Below are 21,588 nucleotides of genomic sequence, written 5' to 3'. Positions count from 1 at the left end.
TCTATTTCTGGATTTGAAAACAAAGCTCCTCTTTCGTCTCCTGTCAATCTAGATTTCTATCGAACGGTACGGTAAAAATTCAAAGTCAACATGTTACAGAGCTGTCAAGATGCCACTTAAAAACCGGGTAACTAATAATATCATCTTCACATCGAAACAAGTTCTATGAATAAATCATCGAATCTTGAAGAATAAGAAAAAAAAGTAAAGAAAAGAAAAATCACTCGACCCACAATGGGCGTCTCCAAAGATCAATCATAAATATACTATCCCATCCATCAAAAATCAAATAGCATAACGCGCTCATTCTATTCTTCACGCTCACACACCGTGCCGTCTGTCGTCTCGACGCGACGCACCGCGCAACTTTTTAGCTTCTGGTGTAGAACAACAAATTGTAAATAAAAATTTAATATTCCCACACCTCATTGGAAATACCGATATTATAATTATTATTTATGAAGTGGCTTTTCTATCAAAACTGTCTTGAGAATCGAACGCATTCATATTCGCATTTTCTGTCTAGAGCTAGAGCTACGACTAGGTTAGGTATAATGTGAATGCCGGACGACGATGACACGACGACGAGTGAGTCTCTTGTTCTTCGTCAAGTATCCACATAAATCTGCCCATAAATACATAATATTTGCTCCAATGATCACCCAGTTTTGAATTAATTACGTGAATTAAAAACAGACAATCGTTTTCCTAAATTATGTGAGTGTCAATGGGTGTTTTTTTAGAAGCATAGATCTTTAAGGTGGCAACTCTATTTTAACTGACGGCCATTTTGACAGCTGTCAAGTGATTTGATTCTTTTTAAACGCTGTTAAGCATCTTACACATGAGCTACGAACTGTGGATGTTCACATATTCTGACATTTCTTTCACATGAGCTTTATTTCTATTCACAGACAGCGACGAATTGTCAGTTTATAATTACCCTTTAAAACAAACAAAACAAGAGTGGCGAACAATTTATGTGTATGTGGAACGCGAATAGAGTTGTGACAGTTCGTAGCAACCATACTGCAACCCGTTACTACCAAATTGTTTTTACAAAATTGTCTTGCAAATTTTATTATCCTAACATAAGTGTCAATTGGTTTCTTATAATTTAAATTTGTTTTTGTTTAAAATTGACTTTTTGAAATGTGTAAAATCACGTTTGGTCGTCCATTCGTTGTTCGCTCTAATGTGCAAGGCCCTTAAATCCGCTTCAGAGCCATGATAACTAACTTTTCGTTCATTAATCGCAGGATCTGTGGTTTCATTAAGATAGCTGGCTGGGTAACTTGTCTGTTAACTCAAGCTACGATTGATTTATTAAAGGAAACGTTTAGTAACTGCAAAATTTAACCTAAAAGATCTTGTAATTTAAAGACGGCCTGTGCTTGTCTATTTTCTGTGGAGATTTGTAATGTTGGTAGTCTACGCTCTTTGCGGATAAGACCGGTACGATTGTCTACTTAAAGGACAATATTTCCAGCGTTATTACCAATATCTGGCACAAATGTCAAATCATTGAAAATTAGACCTCTAGATGGGACTACGTCCATAAATTTAGATACTAAATTAACATTTAGAGGTCGCTCATCTCGTTATTACCGATATATGGTTACAATGTACGAAAAAGTCATCGAAAATTGAACCTCTAGATGAGGCTACATTCAGAAATTATATTTATTTACAATAGGAGAAGATTGTCTTTAGAATAGGGTAAATTTCTTGTCAGTTTAAAAACAAAAAAACACTTTGTTGTATTTCATTTTAATGTTCCTTACTTCTATAAAAAAAAACACCCTTTACATTTGTACACATTTCGATTTTCTCTCAAACTCTTGGCCTTCTTAAAGTTAGTGTAGGTTCTGATAGTTCTTGTTTTTTTTTTTTAATTTTGTTTAATTTTATTTTTATTGTCAGTCGGGCGCAATGCCAATCCGATGTATCTTCAATTTCTCACTCCGCTGTCTATTTTTGCAATTGTAATTTACAGTTGCCATTAATTTAGGTTGTTATTTATTTTGGTTTTGTTTTGTGTTTCAAAATATAAATTTTTGTGTCTCATTTGTTTTTTTTTTTTTTCTTTTATTTGATTGCTCATTTAATGATACATTCAAAAGAAGAGGGTACTTCAACTTCAGATAGACGGAAGAGAAGTAGTGGAAGAAAAAGACCAAAGCGTTCATTGTCACCGATGAACAACAACCAACGACAACGTACAGTGGGAAAGAACAGTCTTTAAACAAGAAAATAAATTTAATCAATCAATGAAGAAGGGGTCTGAGGGGGATGAATTTGTTACAGATAAAATTATACGCCCACAAATTCGCCTATTGACGCGAGACAACCGACGACGTCGCTCCCCTTTTTGTTATGGATTCTGCATGTCAATAAATTACATTTCAAGAGCTTTAATTTTTGAAGGGCTAAACAAATAATTCAACTCACAATTAGGTGTAAAAAGTAAAATGGTTTGTTTTTTGGACTTTTTTGAGGTTTTTAAATGTAATATTTTTATTGGGAAGGTGTTGAATATTAACCACTACAAAATGATAAAAGAAATATGTCAAGGGATAATTTTTTACATTTTTGTAAAATGCTTCGTTTTAGTTACCACATAAAGAGACTATAATTATGGCAAGAATTGTATTCGTAAAAAATTCGAATTCTGGATCTTAATCGAATAGAATAGCTAAGATGGTTGAAAGGTCTGAAAGTGAGTCGATGATTCCGTCCGTCTGTCCTCGCCGGCTATATCTATAAGCACTAAATAATTACATTACAAAAATATCTAATATATAAAATTCTCTTGTCACAGTGTTAGTTGCCATACTCCTCCAAAACGGCTTAACCAATTTCAATGAAATTTTGCATAATCAAGTCTAAAATTCATAAAATAAATGCTGGTGTCCCCCAGGGCTCCGTTTTGTCTCCGACTTCTTCATAAACGATCTTTTGTCTGTCACTTCTAATCCATTAAACTGTTTCGCCAACAACAGTACCCTCAGCTTTTTATATTCGTTTCTGGATTCACATCCTTGTCCTTCGGATGTGGAATTACAACGGCAGCGTATGATAAGCTCAATAAATTCTAATCTTGACAGCATTGTCCAATGGGGAATCAAAAACCGTGTAGAATTTAATGCTTCAAAAACTCAATGCCACTATCTATGAGTTTCACTTGCATCCAGGAAACCAATCAACTATCAGTACTCGATATGTGTATTACAGATCACCTCTTATGGAATGATCACATATTCGATATCGCCAAAAATGCTGCCAGGTGCTTAGGATTTCTCCGACGATGCAAGAAATTTTTCGCCCCTTCTCATCTGTTGGATAGAATTCAAAAAAAGGCTTTAAAAATCATAGGCATTTACATCGCTAGAACACCGTCGAAATGTTTCATGCCTTTCGTTGTTTTATAGATATTTTTACTTCTAGGAATGCTCATCAGTTAACCCTTGAGCTCAATTTCGGGCGTACTGTCAAGTAAAGAGATTCTTTCTTAAATCGCACATCCAGAATGTGGAATGCTTTGGCCAACTCTGTTTGTCCCTCCCATTTTGATGTTCAGAATTTTAAGACCAATGTGCACCGGTATCTCCTTTTAAATCCTTCCCTATTTTCCTAACGCTCGCACTGTGTTTAAATATAAACATATAAATGGTACTAATAACCCCTTCAGTGCTTTTGAATTAAAAAAATTAGGTTTTTATCTATTTTTTATATTCCTAAGTGATATGGTTTAATTGCATCAACATCGCACACGGTGCACCGATCTTAGGATAATATTCAGGGACGCTATGTATAATGGAGCATTGATTGCTACGATCTTTGCATTATCGTTGCCACCTTAGTCATTTCGATATGCATTCGCCAATTCGAAATACGTCTTATTTAATAGACACTGAATTAAATATTAAACTACAATATATTGTAGAAATTGCAGCGGTTATTGCTCGCAACTCCCACTTATGAATGAAGAACAAAGAACCATTTTTGACCACATCATTGTCGCAGTTTCGGCAGGACAAGATGGATTCTTTTTTTTGCATGCACCAGGTGGAACTTTGCAAAACATTCCTTATTTCGCTGATTCTTGCTAAAATACAATCAAATAATGCATCTTCTAAGATTGCGGCAACTTTATTGGATGGGGGCAGTACAGCTCATTCAGTATTTAAACTGCCACTAAATATTCAAAATAACCCAGACGTGTTGTTCAATATACAAAAAAAACAATCATCCTTGGCACAGTGCGGAAACAGTGAAAAATTATCATCTGGGATGAATGCACTATTACACACAAACATTCGCTTGAGGCATTGAAGAGGACATTGAAAGATATGAAAATCAACGACAGACTATTTGGCGGTACTCTGTTACTCCTTTCAGGTGATGTTAAAAAAGTACAACTGAGAGTAAATATGCGTGTTTAAATGCTTCAAGATCTATTCGCTGAAATATTCTCAAAAAAAAATGTTAGATATACGCGACGGAAAAGTTACTACATGCATAAAATTACCGGTTTATTTCTGCACAATTATTGATTCACAAGATGCTCTCATTGACCAGATATTTCCCGATGTACACAGCCAATATACAAATCATGAGTGGCCGGCGGAAAGAGCAATTTTAGCAGCCAAAAATGTGAATGTCAACGAATTAAATCTCAAGATACAATAATTGTTACCTTAAATAGATTTAAAAAAAATTGTTTGTTGATTCGTTATTTTAATATTTTGTCACCGTTTACAGTGCTCTATATCTTTCCCACTTATGTACATGTATACCACATCCTTACACGCTTACAAGTTATGTATTTCAAGCAAAATATTCTCTAGAAATTATTTGTATGACAAAACAACGTGTGTCGGGTCAGCTAGTTTCTTTCTAAAAATTGACAACATTTACATATAAAAAAATAATTGAACAAATTAACAATTTTCAAAAATTGATGGTATTTTAAAATCTTGTTTTAAAAATCTCGCATTACGAAATCTCTTATATCAAAATCTTCCAAACATAACAATATTTTAAACAATCTTGAAATTTGTAATCTCGCATTGAAATAAAATATTTATAAATTCACACGCTAAATTTATAGATTAAAGATTTTAAAACTATGAGATTTTTCGATGCGAGATTTCGTTAAAAGAGATTTTAGTTTACGATCAATCGTTGGGCTTCCTACATTAAGTTTAAATACAAAGATAAACTTGTTTTGCATTTTTTGAGCTACATAACATTGGTCTTCAAGATTGGTCTCCTCTGACAGTCAAATAACACTTTTTCAATCTATAACGTCATTATTTTTATAATTCGAGAAAAAAACGCATAAAGAAGGCTTAAAATTTGACCAGATAGTTTAAATTGAAGATGTGATTCGAAGTCATAAAAACATTAAATTCGTGGTTTCTTAAAACTTCATACAGATGTAAATATTCGTTTAAGCGCATTGCAATGGGTTTCCCCGGTGTAATTGGTTTTAATTTTGTTTTCTCACAAATTTGTTGACAAAAATTCCCGTTACTTTATTTTGAAAAGATATGATAAACAATAAAACAAAAATACGCTGTTTGCTTTAGTTCATAGGCAAATAAATCGCATTCCTTCATAGTCTGTTCTGTCAAATAAGCAATCGTTTAAGCGTATCAGCTTTATTGGTAACGAAAACACTTATTAAATGTTAAATTCATGTTATGTATTTTTATCAGTTTAGGTGATTAAAGTTAACAATTTAAAATTCTTAGCAATTATAGAAAAGGGAAAACACTTGGACGTTGAAGAAATTGATAAAATTATGTTTTTACGTATCAAACCCCTGTTTTACTTACTAACCGACAAATTGGAAAAGAAATACAAAGATCAGCGTGTGTTGGTCGCAATTTCTTGAAAAAACGAAACAGTTGTGGAATGAATTTAAAAACAAAAGGTAAAGCTGAATTGAAGACAAAAATGCCAAGTTCTTCAAGAGGCAAATCAAGGACAAATTAGTTTTACCAACTACGAAACAATACATTGCCAGAATCCTTAGCCAGTCCAAAAGGGTTAAATGGAATGCAATTTTTTCTGATGAAAAGAAAATCAACATGGATGGCCCTGACTGTTACACCTGTTACATGTATGATCTTTCTAGGAAAAGTGCTCCCCGAACAAAGCTGAATTTCAGCGGTGGATTTTTGATGGTATGGGAAGCATTTGCTTTAACTTAAAGCTGCCAATTTGTTTCATATCAACAAAGATGAACTTCAAGATGTACACAGACTCGTTGGATGGTGTTCTCCTTTCATTTATGAATGGACAGCATTGAAAACAGTTGACTTTTCAAATGGACAATGCTCCAATCCATGTATCTAATGAGTCCAAAAAAACATCGCTTTAGGATTGGACAGCTTGTAAATGCTTGATGCATAAGGTTTGGTCGAAGGCCGTCTACCAGACTGACATATTTTTTTTTTAGATTTATATATGCATACAAAAAAAAGCTAATTAGATACAATTCAATAAAATAAACTTTATAATTTTCAAAACAACCTTAAAAATGTTCCTCAACTATTCTGGTTCTGTAGCGAAGAGCGTTCAATGAGTATTTATACAGAAGAACCCAACATAGTTATACATTCAAGATGTTGATCGTTTCTTCTAAACCAAGTATATCTATCCCAAAATAGCGCTTTCGGAACTCCTATTGGACAAACTCCCTGGAAATGAAATACATCTTTGCGATTGCATAAATCGCACAATATTGGAATTTATGAACGCTGAGGTTGGTTAAGAAGGTGGTGTTGTGGTTCAAGAAATGGTTAACTTTACTGTAGTAAGATCTGTAAATATATGCTTCAGCTTCACTCATAAACTTATCGTACATCATGTTGCCGTCTTTTTTCAGCAAGTCATCAAAATTCAAGTTAAGCACCTCGATACTTTCGTCTGCTGTTATTGAAAAAGTAGTTGAGCAGTCAATTGCCAGTTTCTTCCACTCTTTAACACATGAAACTTCAAAATTGATAGCTTGTGTGAGTACTATTCGTGAAATTCTTTCGTCGCCAATCTCCAAAACTCTTGACACATAGTTGAAATGTAATTTAAGTGTGTCTAAAAAGAGGGGTCATATTCCCGTTTCAAGATGTAACATATAGTTCGGCGTCGTTCTTGGCAATTTGAAAGTACTTTTAATAAAAAAAAACGGAGGAACTTTTCCACAGCTTCAAACGATCGATACTAACGCTCCGTAAAACAGTATTGCAATTGCGGTAGCTCGAAATACTTTGTGTTTAGCTATGTGCGAAACGCTAGTTCTTAGAATGCAACTTCTCCACAAAGAACACAAAGCACGCTTTTCTTCCGATAATTTGGATTGTTTCTAGATTCAAGTTAAATGCAATCAAAACTCCCAGATACTTGTATTCCTCAACTATTTCTATCGGTTCCTCGTCAAACGTCCACTTCTCCCTCCTGGAATATCTCCCACCACCGTTTGTGAATATCAGAATTTTTGATTTAGAAAGATTTACATACTAGTTAAGAACTATGTATGTTGCTTTAAAAACAACTTTTTCGATTGTATTTTAAAATATTTAGTTATGCATATTTTAAAAACTTTTTATTCAAGGAAAATAAAAGGGTTAGATCTAATTTAGGCCAATACAATTCTTTGAAAAAGTAAAGTTTTGTTTGTGGTACAGAAAAAAAAACTTAATTTTTCCGATCAATCTCTTCTCTACATCTTAACTTTATTTTACTTAAAAAATCGGTATTTTTTTGAAAAATATTCCCTTTTAGCGCAAAAAACTACCCCACTGTGCGTAGCTGAACTAAAATGAATTCGAAAACATTCGCAAAACAGTACCGTCTTCTTGGTTTGGCTTTGGCTGTCGGTATATTGTACATGTTGTTGTTCGCCTTTCACCGTCGCGTCTTCGACGGCGTCCTCAACCAAAATATTTATTCAAGATCAAAACACTATTTCTTTGTATATTTGCATGCAATTAAAAAGAGCACACGAGATTAACGTTTGCATTTGCTGTTTATAGCGACGACAAGTTGAAGAGGATTTTTAGCGAATGACGATTGGGACAAGCGGTGACGGCGACCGGCTGCGGCAGTGGCAGCAACGCAGCGGTAGCATTGCTGGCAAAATAGCTAATAGCAGATGAAAGATTGGATTATTTTTAAGACAGACATGCGTAGCGCTTAAAGCAGTGTAACAAAAACAACAACAACAACATACAAAATAAAACTATCCAAATGAACTTAATCGAGGCAACAACGGCGGACAATTTCTAGACGACGACGACTATAAAAACAAGAACAAAAGAGCAAAACAAAAATAAGTAACAAACAGCACTGCCCGGGCGAATTTTGATTTCGTTTTATTACATTAAAATTGAATTTAATTAATCTACGAGATTGTCATTGTTGTAAGAAGTTTGTGTCGTTTGCAGAATTTTTGACTTGACAATAAATAAATTGTTGGCTAGTTTATTCCAATACGACACTTTTAAGTGCATATCCAAGAGGCAAGAATATGACGCAGAAGCAACTAAATTCCTTAATTTTTATTTCTTCCCCAAGTACCTAAAGCATGTCAATAAAGGAATCTATTCTTACCAGTTTTATAACATTGCGCGAATGTGAGATAACAAAACTCACTTATCGAGGTCTTAAATAAATAATTTAAACAAAAAAAGCAAAAAAAGTCTGCGATTGATAAAAAGACTCAAAACATAAAACAGCCTTATCGTATTTTCACCCAGATGAATGCATTTTTGTACTAAATGTTAAGCCGAGCGTACTCAAAACTAATCGGACTAAACTGTTAGGAATTTTTCAACTGAGTGAACCAAAAACAAAACAAGAACATTAATAAATTGCTCGTTTTATTTTTTCTGCGAAACGTGTTTCAAAAATTTATTTTTGTCTGTCTTGATATGATGCAAGATTTGACATCAGAGAGAGATCATTTATTGCAATTTAAATGTTTATACACATATTTAAAGGTTCTTTGACTAGACTATCGCGTTAAGGCCTTAAAATTGTTGAGTTTATTATAGAATTTTTCTTTTGGTTCACCTGTTGGCAGCAGACAAGTTTTCTTGTAAAGCTTTATGGCACAAATTCTTGTGTCTGTCTGGGATAATTTGGCATTTTTATTTAAACAAATTGTTGGCATATTAAATGCATAAGGTAATTGTTTAATAATGAAGGTGCTCAAAATGTAGAAATACATTTTTAGTATCATATTTGTCTCATAAAAATGAAACTGTAAATGATGAATCTGTTACCCATGTATTAGCCTTCTATTGTTCTAAAGAATTGTTCTGCTAGAAAGTTGTTTGCGCAAGATTTTCATCTGTCCTACACTAAATGTCACCGTTCAAATGTATGGAAAGCAGCATTTTTAGAGGCTTCTTACTATCGTCCAATCCAAAGGTCAATGAAACGCTAATTAATCATCAATTCAAGAATTATCTTAGAAAACGCGAGATTGTTTTGAATCGCTCTAAAACCGCCGGAATGTTTCTTGGCTTTTGTTGTTTCAGTGATATTTTATAAACTTTGTTCTGTTGAATTCGACAATTTATTACACCCCCAAACAAATTCATCCGTAATAGTCAAGTATAGTTATTCTTTTTTTTTTTACCGCACATCAAGAATGTGGAGTTTTATTTTCTCCCATTTCGATATTCAAAGCTTTAAGATCATTGCCGCCGTATCTCCTCTCAAATTTTTCCTTATAAAATTTCCAGAAAAAGGCAACAAGATTTCTTCATCTTGGTAATGACAATCTGTTTCCAAAAGAAAAGAAAACAATTATTGTCAGCTAGATTCTATGAATCGTGTGATATCGAATTTGAAAAGGTTTAAAAAGTTCAACCTGATCGGTCAATTAAAAATAAGAGTTCATAATTTTTAACCATTAGTAGCCGTTCAAATTAATTAAAAAAATCCATGGCGTCGTTTTGAGCGTTAGTGTCCTTGGCCTGGAGTAATGCGTTACCCTGTGTAGCCGCTACTATTTTTGTATTTTGATTTTATTTCGAGTAAGAGTAAAATGCAATTTTTATATTTTGATTTTACATACACACATATGTATTTCTTCCCTGGTATTATTATAAATAAAAAATTAGGTTGCGAAACAGTAAGTTCAGAACTAGGGCCTAGGGACTTACCATTCCTGTTTACGAGTGCTGTTGTCAGGAATGGAGGAGACCTACAGTTTTAAGCCGAATCCGAACAGCACATTCATGACAAGAATTACCTGTTAAAGGATTTTTCAATTCATCGCAAAAAGCAGTACCCGCGAAAAAAAACTTTAAGGTCATAGGCAAGGTTTGAACGCAAGACATCTGACATGACAATCCAACGATATTTGTATATATTTCTAAAATATTTCATAAAAATATTTGATTATGCATCAAAGAAAATTAATCATCAATTTTCTTCATTTCTAAGGATAAGTATTAATATTTATTGGAACAATTTATGCTTCCACATGCACCTCATCATATCACATTAGTGTGGACCTTTCAGCATGACCATGACCCCCAACATTATAAAAAAGTCGTAACAAGGTGGTTTCATTAAAAAATCCATCTGTTTTGCAATGGTTTCTACAATTACCATAACTAGACCCAGTTTTCCATGGTGACGTTTTGTCCAAAACATCTTTGTTTAATATCTTTTTTATGATAGCATTATACTTGGTCTTGCCTTCATTAACCCATCTTCACCATTCTCCTCGCAATGCTCAAAAACGCACCACTCTTTGATCTTCCAATTATGTCAATATCATCGGCGTATCCAAATAATTGCTGGAACTTTAAAAGACTGTTCCTTTAGTGCTGGCGATTGAACTTTGCACAATTATTTCCAGAATGATGTTTAATAAGTCGCATGGCAGTGTATCCCCTTGTCTAATACACTTTTTGACATCAAATGTATTTTTGAGATCTTTTCCGACTTTAATAGAGCAGCGTGCATTCTCCCATTGTTGAAATATTACAGCAAAAAGACACTATGGAAAGCAAAAAAGGAGCAAGAAGCATGTCAACAATCTATCAACTCTTTACAATGTTTTTAGGAAAGATCTCATTCAATCCCATTTTTGTATCACAACAAATTATCTAAAAATTGTTTATTTTATAATTTCATAAACTTTTTATAACATTAAGGAAAGAGTAAAAAAAGCTACAGTGGTTTTTTTCGTTTGCAAGAAAGCCATAGGAATCAAATGCGTTTTTCAACCTTGCATAACCTATTGGTTGTACGCATCGGTCATCCGACCAATACTGGAGAAAGTCACATACTGCGACAAACTCAGCAGAGTCCAACGCACTGCATGTCACTGCATTAGCGGGGCATTGAGAACCACACCCTCAGCAACGTTAGACACTCTTCTCCATCTGACACCCCTCGACATCTTCAGCAAATAAGTGGTAGCGAGTACAGCTATAAGACTCAACGCCTCATCTCAATAGACCAACAACAAAGTGGGGCACTCCATCATTTTGAAGCTCTTTGGTTCTATACCGATGTACTTAGACTACACTATTCCAAAACCCCAATTTGGAAGACAAAAAACTCCTGGATGACAAAAGCATTCATTTTTATACAGATGGATCCAAGACAAATGAGGGAGTTGGTAGTGGTGTGTAGTCAGAAAAGCTTAATCTAAGCATCTCATTCCGCCTCCCTAATCAGTTGTAGCGTCTTCAAAGCGGAAATTTTAACGATCAAAGAGGTTCTCTCCGGGCTAAGAGAAAACGTGATATCAACTTCTGATATCCGCACCTTCTCTGACAGTCAGGCTGCTATTAAATCTCTTGACAGTGTCTTAACCAAATCTCAAACGGCCCTCGATTGTCGATCGTCTCTTATGGAGATGGCGCAGCAATTTAACATTCACCTCTGTAGGGCCACAGAAACATCACAGAAAATTGTAGAGCCGATGAACTTGCTAAAAATGGAACTGTCATACCTATTTCACCTGAAAGGGAGAAGATAGGTATACCGTTAGCTACATGTAAACGTTTGCTAAAAGAAACAGCTCTTACGAAAAAGAACTCTATGTGGCACAATTTACCAACGTGAGCAGCCACAAAACTCATATGGTCTTCACTGGACCTAAAGCGCTCTAAAGACTTGTTACCTCAAAGCAGACTTCACATTAGCTCCCTAATAGGTGTACTAACGGGAAACAGTCTTAAAGGCAGACACGCAATACGACTTGGTGTAGCCTCAAATGACTTCTGCAGGAGCTGTATGGACGAGGAAGAAGAGGTAGCAATCTCTCACCTTCTCTGCCCTTGCCCTGCTCTTTCACTAAGACTCAAACTTCATCTGGGAGACTGCTCTTTTAATAATCCCAGTGAACTATTTAAAAAGGATATCAAATATCTTCTACGCTTTATAAAAAGCTCAAAATGGTTCGACTAGTAGGAAGTAACTCTCTAGATTCATGTGGTATCACAATGGGCCTTTTCTTTTAGCCTAAGTGTGTGGATTATGAATCTGCAGCCACTTTAACCTAACTTAACTTGGTAACAAAAGGATTCTTATTTTTGCCATAACTGAAAAAAAAAAGAATTTTCTAAAATTCTAAAGTACAATGAATCTAATCTTTCTTTAAAAACTACCTTTTTAATTTCTATAAATATCTTCCTCTTTTAAAGTCATTTTTTTGTATTCATTTCTATATTGAAAAACGTTGCATATCTTTGCTCAAAAAACAACTTTTAAGATATGCAATCCTTTCAACGAATGATACAAAATTGTGGCATTCTAATTTATGTATAACAAAAATTAATTACATAACCCCTTTTGTTGACACAATTAAAAAGAAAATCTCTATAGTTCAAGTGTGGGAGCTCAACGCAAACGCCATCTATCTACATCTATTTTTGTATTAACCTACGTATGCAGTGCATATTTTGACTGAAGGTAACAACTGCATCAAAAATTATTTAACATATTTTTTCTTCTTCATCCGACATAACATAAAATCGTAAATAAACATAATTTCGCACTGAAACAGAAGAAAATATATGTACATATGTTCATACCTCCCGCCCAACAACCAGCAAGAGTAATCGCTTAATTATTTCTAATTAACATTTCGAAATTACTTATTTACAAACATGTCAATCATTTTTTTTTCTCCCGCTGCTGGCGCTGCGTTGCGCTGTATGGCGTTGAGATTAAAATTGCAATCTCAAGACATCGGCATTCATCAACGTCACACAAATTATCTTCTCACATAAATAAGCACTTTTTACATTTACTTAAATGTCAATACGAATTCGATAAAAGACTTGCAGCAATTTTAAGATACGAATGGTCCTTTGAAAAAGATTCGATTAAATTGTTAACTTACTATAAAATCAAAAATTCTTATCAATAATTTTGTAGTTTTATTTTTGTATTTGCAGGAAGTTGGCAGTATTATCGGCAAAAAAGGCGAAATCGTCAACAGATTTCGCGAGGAGGTTAGTACTCAGTTTTTTTTTGTTGCAATTTATCTTTTAATTAATTCAATTTGTTTCTGTTTTGAAATACAATTTCTACGTTTTTATTTTATAGTCTGGCGCCAAAATTAACATATCTGATGGCTCATGCCCGGAACGTATCGTAACAGTCTCTGGTACGACTAGCGCCATCTATTCAGCGTTCACTTTGATAACAAAGAAATTTGAAGAGGTACTTATAGCCCAATTACAATTAAAAACCAATGAAATTAAGTGAAACCATTTGAACTAGTTGCAATTATATTCTTGTTGTTATTCTTTTTTTTCTTCGACTTCTAGTGGTGCTCACAGTTTAATGATGTTGGCGCATCGGGTGGCAAAACTCAAATCCCCATTCGATTGATTGTACCAGCAAGCCAATGTGGATCATTAATTGGTTTGTATTTAACAATTGACTATACAGAAAGAATAAAAGTCTAATAAGAAGAGTTTGTGTGTGTCTTTGTTTTTTGTTTTAGGCAAAGGGGGCTCTAAAATCAAGGAAATCCGCAACTCGACCGGATGTTCAATTCAAGTTGCCAGCGAGATGTTGCCAAATTCAACGGAACGTGCTGTCACTTTAAGTGGATCTGCTGATCAAATAACCCAATGCATCTATCAGATATGCTTAGTTATGCTCGAGGTTTGAAAATCTAATTAATCGTTAATTGTCTCATAAATCAACTAAAAATAACTTTTAACTTAGTCCCCGCCAAAGGGAGCAACTATTCCATACAGGCCAAAGCCACAAGTTTCAGGACCAGTTATATTGGCCAATGGACAAGCATATACAATCCAAGGAAATTATGCTGTGCCCGCACAAGAGGTATACAAATCTCCCGCCAATGTTTTCACATTTCCAATATTTAAAAAAAAAGAGAACATGATATTCTTATTCTCTTATCTCTCTCTATCTCATATCTAAGTTTTTCTTCACATTTTTATTTTTCTTTTTCTTAATATATTTATTTATGGTTTTGCATTTACATTTGTTTTATTTTTTTTTGTTGTATTTTTTCGCTTATGAAAAAAAGAAAAGAAAACAAAATAATTTAAAATTAAAACAACTCTTAGTTTTTGCACTTAGGACCCTCGCACACACATATATCGCACCACAAAAACCGTTAAAATAATTATTATTATTATCGAATAATAAAATAAGAGAGTTCTTCAAGTGAGAGAGCTTCGAGAGAGTTCTCTTTGATCTGTGGTAAAAGTCGAAATAATAGTCTCGAACGTTAAATGCGTTAAAATTGTGCCAACGACGTGCAATATTCAACAACGAGAACTTATAACAAACGTATGTGTTTGAAAGAAATATTATTGATCTTTTTTTTGTCTCCTTGAAGCCTTTTTAATCTAAACATAAGATAAGACCCTTATCCAACAAAAATAAAAAAAAATATATCTTGATCATATTCCGTCACCATCATGTTTTTGTTGTCTTTTATTCACAGAGATAATAGTTTAATAAAAAAAATCCTTTACATATTAAATGTTTAATAAGAATTCCACCAGAAACCAATTTTTTTACCATTTTACCAACTTTCAACCATCATTCATCATCATTTCTTGGTAAAGGTTTATAACTTTTTCTCCATATTTCTGTCTCTTACTCTCTCTCTCTCTCTGTGCAAGTTTTCTTTTATTTAAACAATTTTTTTTGTTTCCCAAGTGTAGTTGCAGAGTTTACACACTAAAAAATAGTTTATATTCCAATTTTATTTATTGTTTCCTTGTTTTATTTATTTTAATTTGTTTCTGTAAAAAAGTACTGATGTAAGGGACGTTCGATTTAGATTCTCTTCAATCTAAAAAAATAAATAAATTTAAGAACATTAACAAATTATATCTAAACTAATTTCAAAACTTATTGAAGAATTTTTCTTATTTAACTACAAATAAACACAATTTTTTATTATTATTTTTTTGATTAAGTGGTTATTTGTTTTAATTAATTTTTTATTTCGTATCCTTTATCTCTATTTACTAACATGTTTTCAACCAAAGAAAATATCTCTTTATTTCTCTTTAGGTAGTTTTAGATGACTAAATAAAATTAATCATCAAATAGATAATTTTGCTAAGCATGTTAATAAAACAAAATTAAAACTCCTTAGTCCTTATTTAGAGTTTCTAAGCACCCATTTAATGCTAATATACAAAAAATAGGACAGGGCTATGTTTTTTCCCAAACCATTGGTCATTGAAACCCTATGAGTCACTCAACAAAACTTCAAAGCTATCGTTGCGCCGCCAATACCACATTTTGGAGGAACTAATAATTAATAAACTAAGGGAGCATGTGAACTGACGGTATCAAAGCAAGATAGTTTGCTTTATTCACTGCTAAACAGATGTAAAACTTAAATGGGTCTATTTTGTAATCATGTAAGCTCTGTCCTTGATCTAAAAATGTAATTTTCTAAGTTATGTTTATGATTGGTTAGCTAATAAAATAATAATACTATATTTAGAGCCATTTTCTACACTTTTTTTGTCTCAAACCAAATCCAGGGTTCATATAAAACTCAAATATTAGAAATTGCATCCCTTGAACAATTTTTGACATATTTTAATAGTTTTGTTAAAATAATTTATTTTAAAAATAACTGTTATTGCTTTGTTAAAATACTAAAAAAAAAAACTTTGTCAAATATAAAGAAGACAAATTTTTAGTTATTCGTAAAAAAACATGACCTCTTTGTCTTTGCTTTTTGTCAATGACAATCCTTTACTTAGCTTTTTTGAGAAAGCCAACTTGATAGTGTCAACACTTTCCCAATTCATGAGCTCGTCAATGTTTCTAAGGCCAATTTGTATTCGTATTCGCACCTTGGCGAGAGTCCTAAAAGATCTTAGCATACATACATTCGCTGATCTGTATGGCATCCTGTTTATTTATTTATTTATCATCAAGCAGAGAGCTAACTCTTACAGACTAGGATTTACATAATTTTTTTAATTTATTAATAATATAGATAATATTTATATGAATGAGAAAAACAAAAACTCAACAATAATATAATAACAATTAACAAAAATATTAAAGTTCAGCTGATTGAATAGTTAATTCATTTAAAACATATGTTTTGAAGGTATCTCTTGAACAACTTTTAAAAATATCTATTTTATTACATACAGCATTAGTTTCCCTGATGCAACGAGAAATTGGCTCATTAAGTCCATAATTTGTGCGATGAAAATATTCATATAAAAGGTTAGATTTACGAACATTAATGTTCTTCAGCGATAGCGTAAGCTTTTCCATCAATTCCATTTTTCTGGGATCCTTCTTAATTATTGGAAAACAGCATTTTTCAGCCAATCCCAAAAAAAGGGTATCCTATCCCTCAAATTATCCATCAATAGCAATAACTTCCCTTCTTTCCATGGTCATTTACACGCTGATTAATTATCAGCTTGAAAAATATCTTGAGGAACGAGATCTTCTTAGTGATCAGAAGTACGGTTTTCTTAGCACTGGGTCCACTAATGATTCCTTGGTTTATAAAGTAAGATCATTGAACTCGAAAGGCATCATGATATATTATGGAAAATACGTGCTTTTGGTATCGACGAATCCCTTCTTAGTTGGATAAGACATTTTTTTTTGCGAACCGTTTAATACTTTGGAAGGATTCTAGTCTAGTCGGTGTGCCTCAGGGCTCCGTTTTGTCTTCTATTCTTTTATATTTTGCTTATGGTAGTTCCCTTAGTTATTTTTCCAGACTTATATTCTTTCTCTTCGGATGTGGAACTCCCATGCCTCGGCTGGTACTTCAGCAACTTAAGTCTCTGGGACAATATTCAAAGAATAGTTTTTAAAATTGATGGTGACAATAAGTCATCGTAAATGTTTAAATCGTAATATTAGCACTTCTAGGAATGCCCACAAGCTTAACCTCTGAAGTACAGCGATTCGTGAATGTGGAAAGTCACAAAACACTTCACAATCACGAAAAAAAAAACAATAACACATACAATTTTGAATGGAAGCCAGATAACCTTAAATTATATGAAGGAAGACTAATGGGATAGACTTTGACATGGCAGTCCAGTCATGAAATCATGTTGTGCTGTCTTCATTCAATTCCCAATTCTTCATTACTATCTGATCAAAACTTATCCCAAAAATAGTTTCTTTGGAACTTAGTTAAGAAAGTATTTCATTAAATGAGGAAACGAAAAAGTAGGCAGCTTTTTTATTTCTTGGGCGTTAAGAAAATATAAATTTGAAAATCTTGAATTAACAATCAAAATATCAAGTAAAGGAAAGTATAATCGAAAAATAAGATAAAATATCCTCAAGTTGATTTTAACTTCGGGTGAGATTAATGGCTCTTAGAGAGTAAATTCTAAAATCAACATTTCAAAATAATTCATTGAATTTCTACCCAATTTAGTGTAAATATGTATAAAACGTATATGTTTCTCGTTTGAACAATACAGGTTGTATTTTGTATAAAGAAGTTTCTTTTCCTATAACTCGAAACCCAAATGTATTGTTTAATATTAATTAAAGTCGAATATTCCCAAAAAATTCTACATAAATTCAAATCTTTGTAACTGTGGTGCTTTTTCTCATATGAACTAAAATATAGAAAGCACTACACTCTCTACTCAACTCACTCGTTAACAGTACCACCCTCCTGTTTTTGTTTTGTTGTTACTAGAAAAACCTTGTATAATGTTCAATTCCCAAAATCAAGACAAAAAAAACACTTTCCTCAACTTCGAATCCAGTTTCCTTCATCGAGGTTAAATCTTAAATCATGTTTGTTTGTTTTTTTTTTTTTATTTGGAATTAAATTATAAGTATTTTATGATCTTTCACAGGTGCTTTGCATTCGTCGGGGAGATGGTCTTAAAGGTATAAATATTTGGCTCAATAAAATCCAATTTTCCGTTCATAGCCCTTAGTCCGTCTTCCTTTTGAGGAAATCAAAAAGAAAAAAATCTAATAAAACAAAAATTATAATAAATAAACATGCCCTTTAAAATTTTCTTTTTGTACTAAGACTCACTCAAAAACTAGTTGGGTTATTCCAAATTATAAAAAAAAGAATTCTTTTGATTAACAGAGAAAACACCACACAAATCGAACGTCCCCCTCAACTCAAGCATTATTAATGTCTCTCTTCCAAATTTCTGGTAGAAATAGTAAACAAAATATTGTATTTTTAAACTAAAAAAAAAACAACTGAAATATTTAATAACATAAAGCTTTAATTTCAAATTTTTGTTAACGTCTTATTTTTCTTTTGTTCTTTTCTTTGTGCAACAATACTATACATTTTCAAAACAAACGAATATTGAAAAACAAATCTCCCAAAAAATAAACAACAACACAACAACAACAAAATGCTCCACACAAAAACAAAATTAATTACTAACTACCATCTGTACTACAAACTACTACTACTACTACTACTCTACTACAAACCTCTACTCTCAGACCTGTCCAATGTTTCCACTTGCGTTGGCTGGTGGTTTACATGCAGGACTTTCAGGTTTGACGGATCCTCTATTAAAAGGGGCGCATTTGGCAGGAGCGATACCAGCTGCACATCACCTACAACAATTACCTGATGTGAGTTTTGATCGTTTTGATTGGTGCTGCCACATCCTTAAAATAAAATTTGAAAAAAATAAGAAAACAAAATAAGTAATTTACCTTACCCCGCCTTAGCCCGCCCCTCAGAAATACCTCCGTTTATTGTAAGACACCTCTCTCTCAAAAATCACCCAGCAACACCTATGAACCTTTGCCTGTTAACCTTCTGTTCTTCTGGAACCCTCTCCCTCCGCCCTCTGCCAGATAGAAAGTGTATTTCGTATGTTTGTTCTTCCAACCCCCTCACCCTCTTAGTGAATTTAGTGTATTTAAATGACCCTGTACGCCCACCCCCAAGCCCCGTATTTTAATTTTCACTTATTGAAAATTATTTAAAACTTTGTGTGTACAAAACTCCCATTTTTAGACAACCCAAGGTTTTTGTTGTTGATTTTGTTTGTAGTACATATTTGTTTAATTTGTAATATTTATATTGAGCTTGGTTGTTGTAAATCAATTATTATTAAAGGAATGCGGTTCTATAACACTGAGTACGTGACACTATCAGTGGTAGATGATAAATGTTCGGAATGTTTGAAAAAAACCACAAGTCCCAATTAACATTTTTAAATGTAAAACTAAACTGCTGTGAATAAAATATTTAAATGTTTTATGTTTTATATTATTGCTTGGATTTAATCTTTATTTAACACATAATATTTTGTATATTTAACAGAAAAAAACTTACAAAAACAGAAACAGTAACAAATTTCTATTTTAAATTTATTTATTGTTAAACACGCATTGGTTTAAATACAAAAATGTAGAAAACAAGATGATATAGTTTTGCAGAAAATACATACAAAAATTAAATACTAGACATACATTAGCTGCAAAAATTAGTTTACATACTTAATTTTAATAGTTTGTGTAGTTTATTTTCTAGATGTATGCTTTTGTTTTAATTTTGTTTTTTAATTATAAAAGCAGCACCATGAAATGATTTTAAAGTTTTTCAACCGAAACTGTCGAAAAACAAATACGCCATTAGTTAAAATGCTTTTAATGAGTGTTTCAATCAAACCAACTTTCAAGGGAGAGTAAAAGAAAAGTACAATTATTAAAATATTTTAATTAAGAGTAGAATTTGCAAAAATAAAAAAAGATTAAGAATAATTGAACTATCTATAAGAAGGCCATGCCTTTGAATAATTTCTTTCTGAACTTATTCGCAACTTGAGAAATGTTAAAATTATTTTAAAGATAATTTTTAAAATTTAGATTTTAAGATTTTTTTAAACACTTCTTGTATTTTTGTTAACAAAGAAATAAGTAGATAAATACTTTTCATAGCTCTTGAAAAACCTTTGCTTTGTTGTGAGTTAGAAGTCTCAGTCATTCCTAAGTGTAGTGTATGCCAAGTTTGGGCTTGAAGTGATAAGCGAAAAATCTGCTTTTTAGATATTGGTCGTCTTAACCCTTTGTGAACATGTTAAAAATTAATTATTGAATTATTCTTGAACTTTTGTATGCAGTTTTGTTTCTAATAAGTTTTACCTAAAGGGTAAAGAGAAGTCAAAAACATACAAAAAATGAGACTTATCAATAACGATCTTGAAAGGTCCGTAACCATGACGTGAAACTATGCATAATTTGGAAACTTTATTTAGGTGTCAGTAAGGGACTTCATTTGCAGTCAACTTCATTCTTTGAACGATAATTTTGACCAAGGCAACTAGTTAGTTTTTTGATTGTCAAGAATTTCAAATTCAGAACTTTACTTCACAAACCTCTTCTTCAAGTTCATAGTACAAAAACAACCAAAATTATTATTGTCTACAAACACTCCTCAGTTAAGCTACAAGTCCATCACGATTTGTATTTTGTATAGTAAAGAAATATTACTTATTTCTTTTCCGAATTTACAAGGAACCTTTTTACAGAAAGCATTTAATGAAGTTGTAAAGAAAACAAATAAATTAAAGAGTAATAAAGCTCAGCTTTTAGTTGAATGAAAAAAACATGATCAATTGTGATTTTGACATAAGTTGACTTGACTTGATAGTTAGGAGATTTTTTTGACTAACTTTCCAATAATGTTGCCTTAATTGGAAGGCAATTTTTTGGTAGCTGGCCAATTAGATGCTAGAAACTTGCTTTACTTTCAAACCAAACTTAAAATTAATCAGTCAGCTAAAAAAATGGCTGCCAGATAAACTAGTGTTTCCAACTAAAAGTTTTGTACCTCTAATAAAAACACAAAATTTAAAGCCATTTTAGTCAGAGATATACAATATTTAAAAACGGCAGTCGCCCAGGGATAGATTTAAGTCGATAGTTCTAAATTTCCCAATTCAACAACAAACTATCCTCAATACTTTGTGAAATAATAGACTGTCGATTGTCCCTTAAAGTGCATATGCTACATGCTCACTTGAAAAAACTTTAGGCCAACATACATGTCTATTTAGAAAAGCCACCATTGTGGATTTTAGAAATCCATCGGTATCAGGGTGA

General features: G+C 32.6%; 1 protein-coding gene and 1 long non-coding RNA gene across 5 annotated transcripts in view; one reads left to right on the top strand and one right to left on the bottom strand.

Moving 5' to 3' along the window:
* The window catches only part of LOC129942163 (poly(rC)-binding protein 3), a 167,410-nt gene that overhangs the window by 122,655 nt on the left and 23,167 nt on the right, over positions 1-21,588 (top strand). For 2 of the 4 annotated variants that reach the window (XM_056050984.1, XM_056050983.1), the window contains exons 3-8: positions 13,440-13,496; positions 13,591-13,707; positions 13,815-13,911; positions 13,994-14,157; positions 14,221-14,340; positions 18,973-19,107. In XM_056050984.1, coding sequence (XP_055906959.1) covers positions 13,440-13,496; positions 13,591-13,707; positions 13,815-13,911; positions 13,994-14,157; positions 14,221-14,340; positions 18,973-19,107 — 690 coding nt within the window. The remainder of the gene's footprint in view (positions 1-13,439; positions 13,497-13,590; positions 13,708-13,814; positions 13,912-13,993; positions 14,158-14,220; positions 14,341-18,972; positions 19,108-21,588) is intronic. The other 2 variants (XM_056050986.1, XM_056050985.1) reach the window with 1 other exon arrangement.
* On the bottom strand, positions 17,955-19,687 carry LOC129942165 (uncharacterized). The gene is made up of 3 exons (XR_008780979.1): positions 19,197-19,687; positions 18,961-19,143; positions 17,955-18,665 (listed from the first exon to the last, which is right to left on the bottom strand). It is a non-coding gene; the product is annotated as an uncharacterized LOC129942165 (long non-coding RNA).

This window comes from Eupeodes corollae, chromosome 1 (assembly GCF_945859685.1).
Source record: "Eupeodes corollae chromosome 1, idEupCoro1.1, whole genome shotgun sequence".
In the NCBI taxonomy this organism is placed as follows: domain Eukaryota; kingdom Metazoa; phylum Arthropoda; class Insecta; order Diptera; family Syrphidae; genus Eupeodes; species Eupeodes corollae.
Note: the sequence above shows the minus strand (reverse complement) of the source record. Positions and strands in the feature narration are given on the sequence as shown.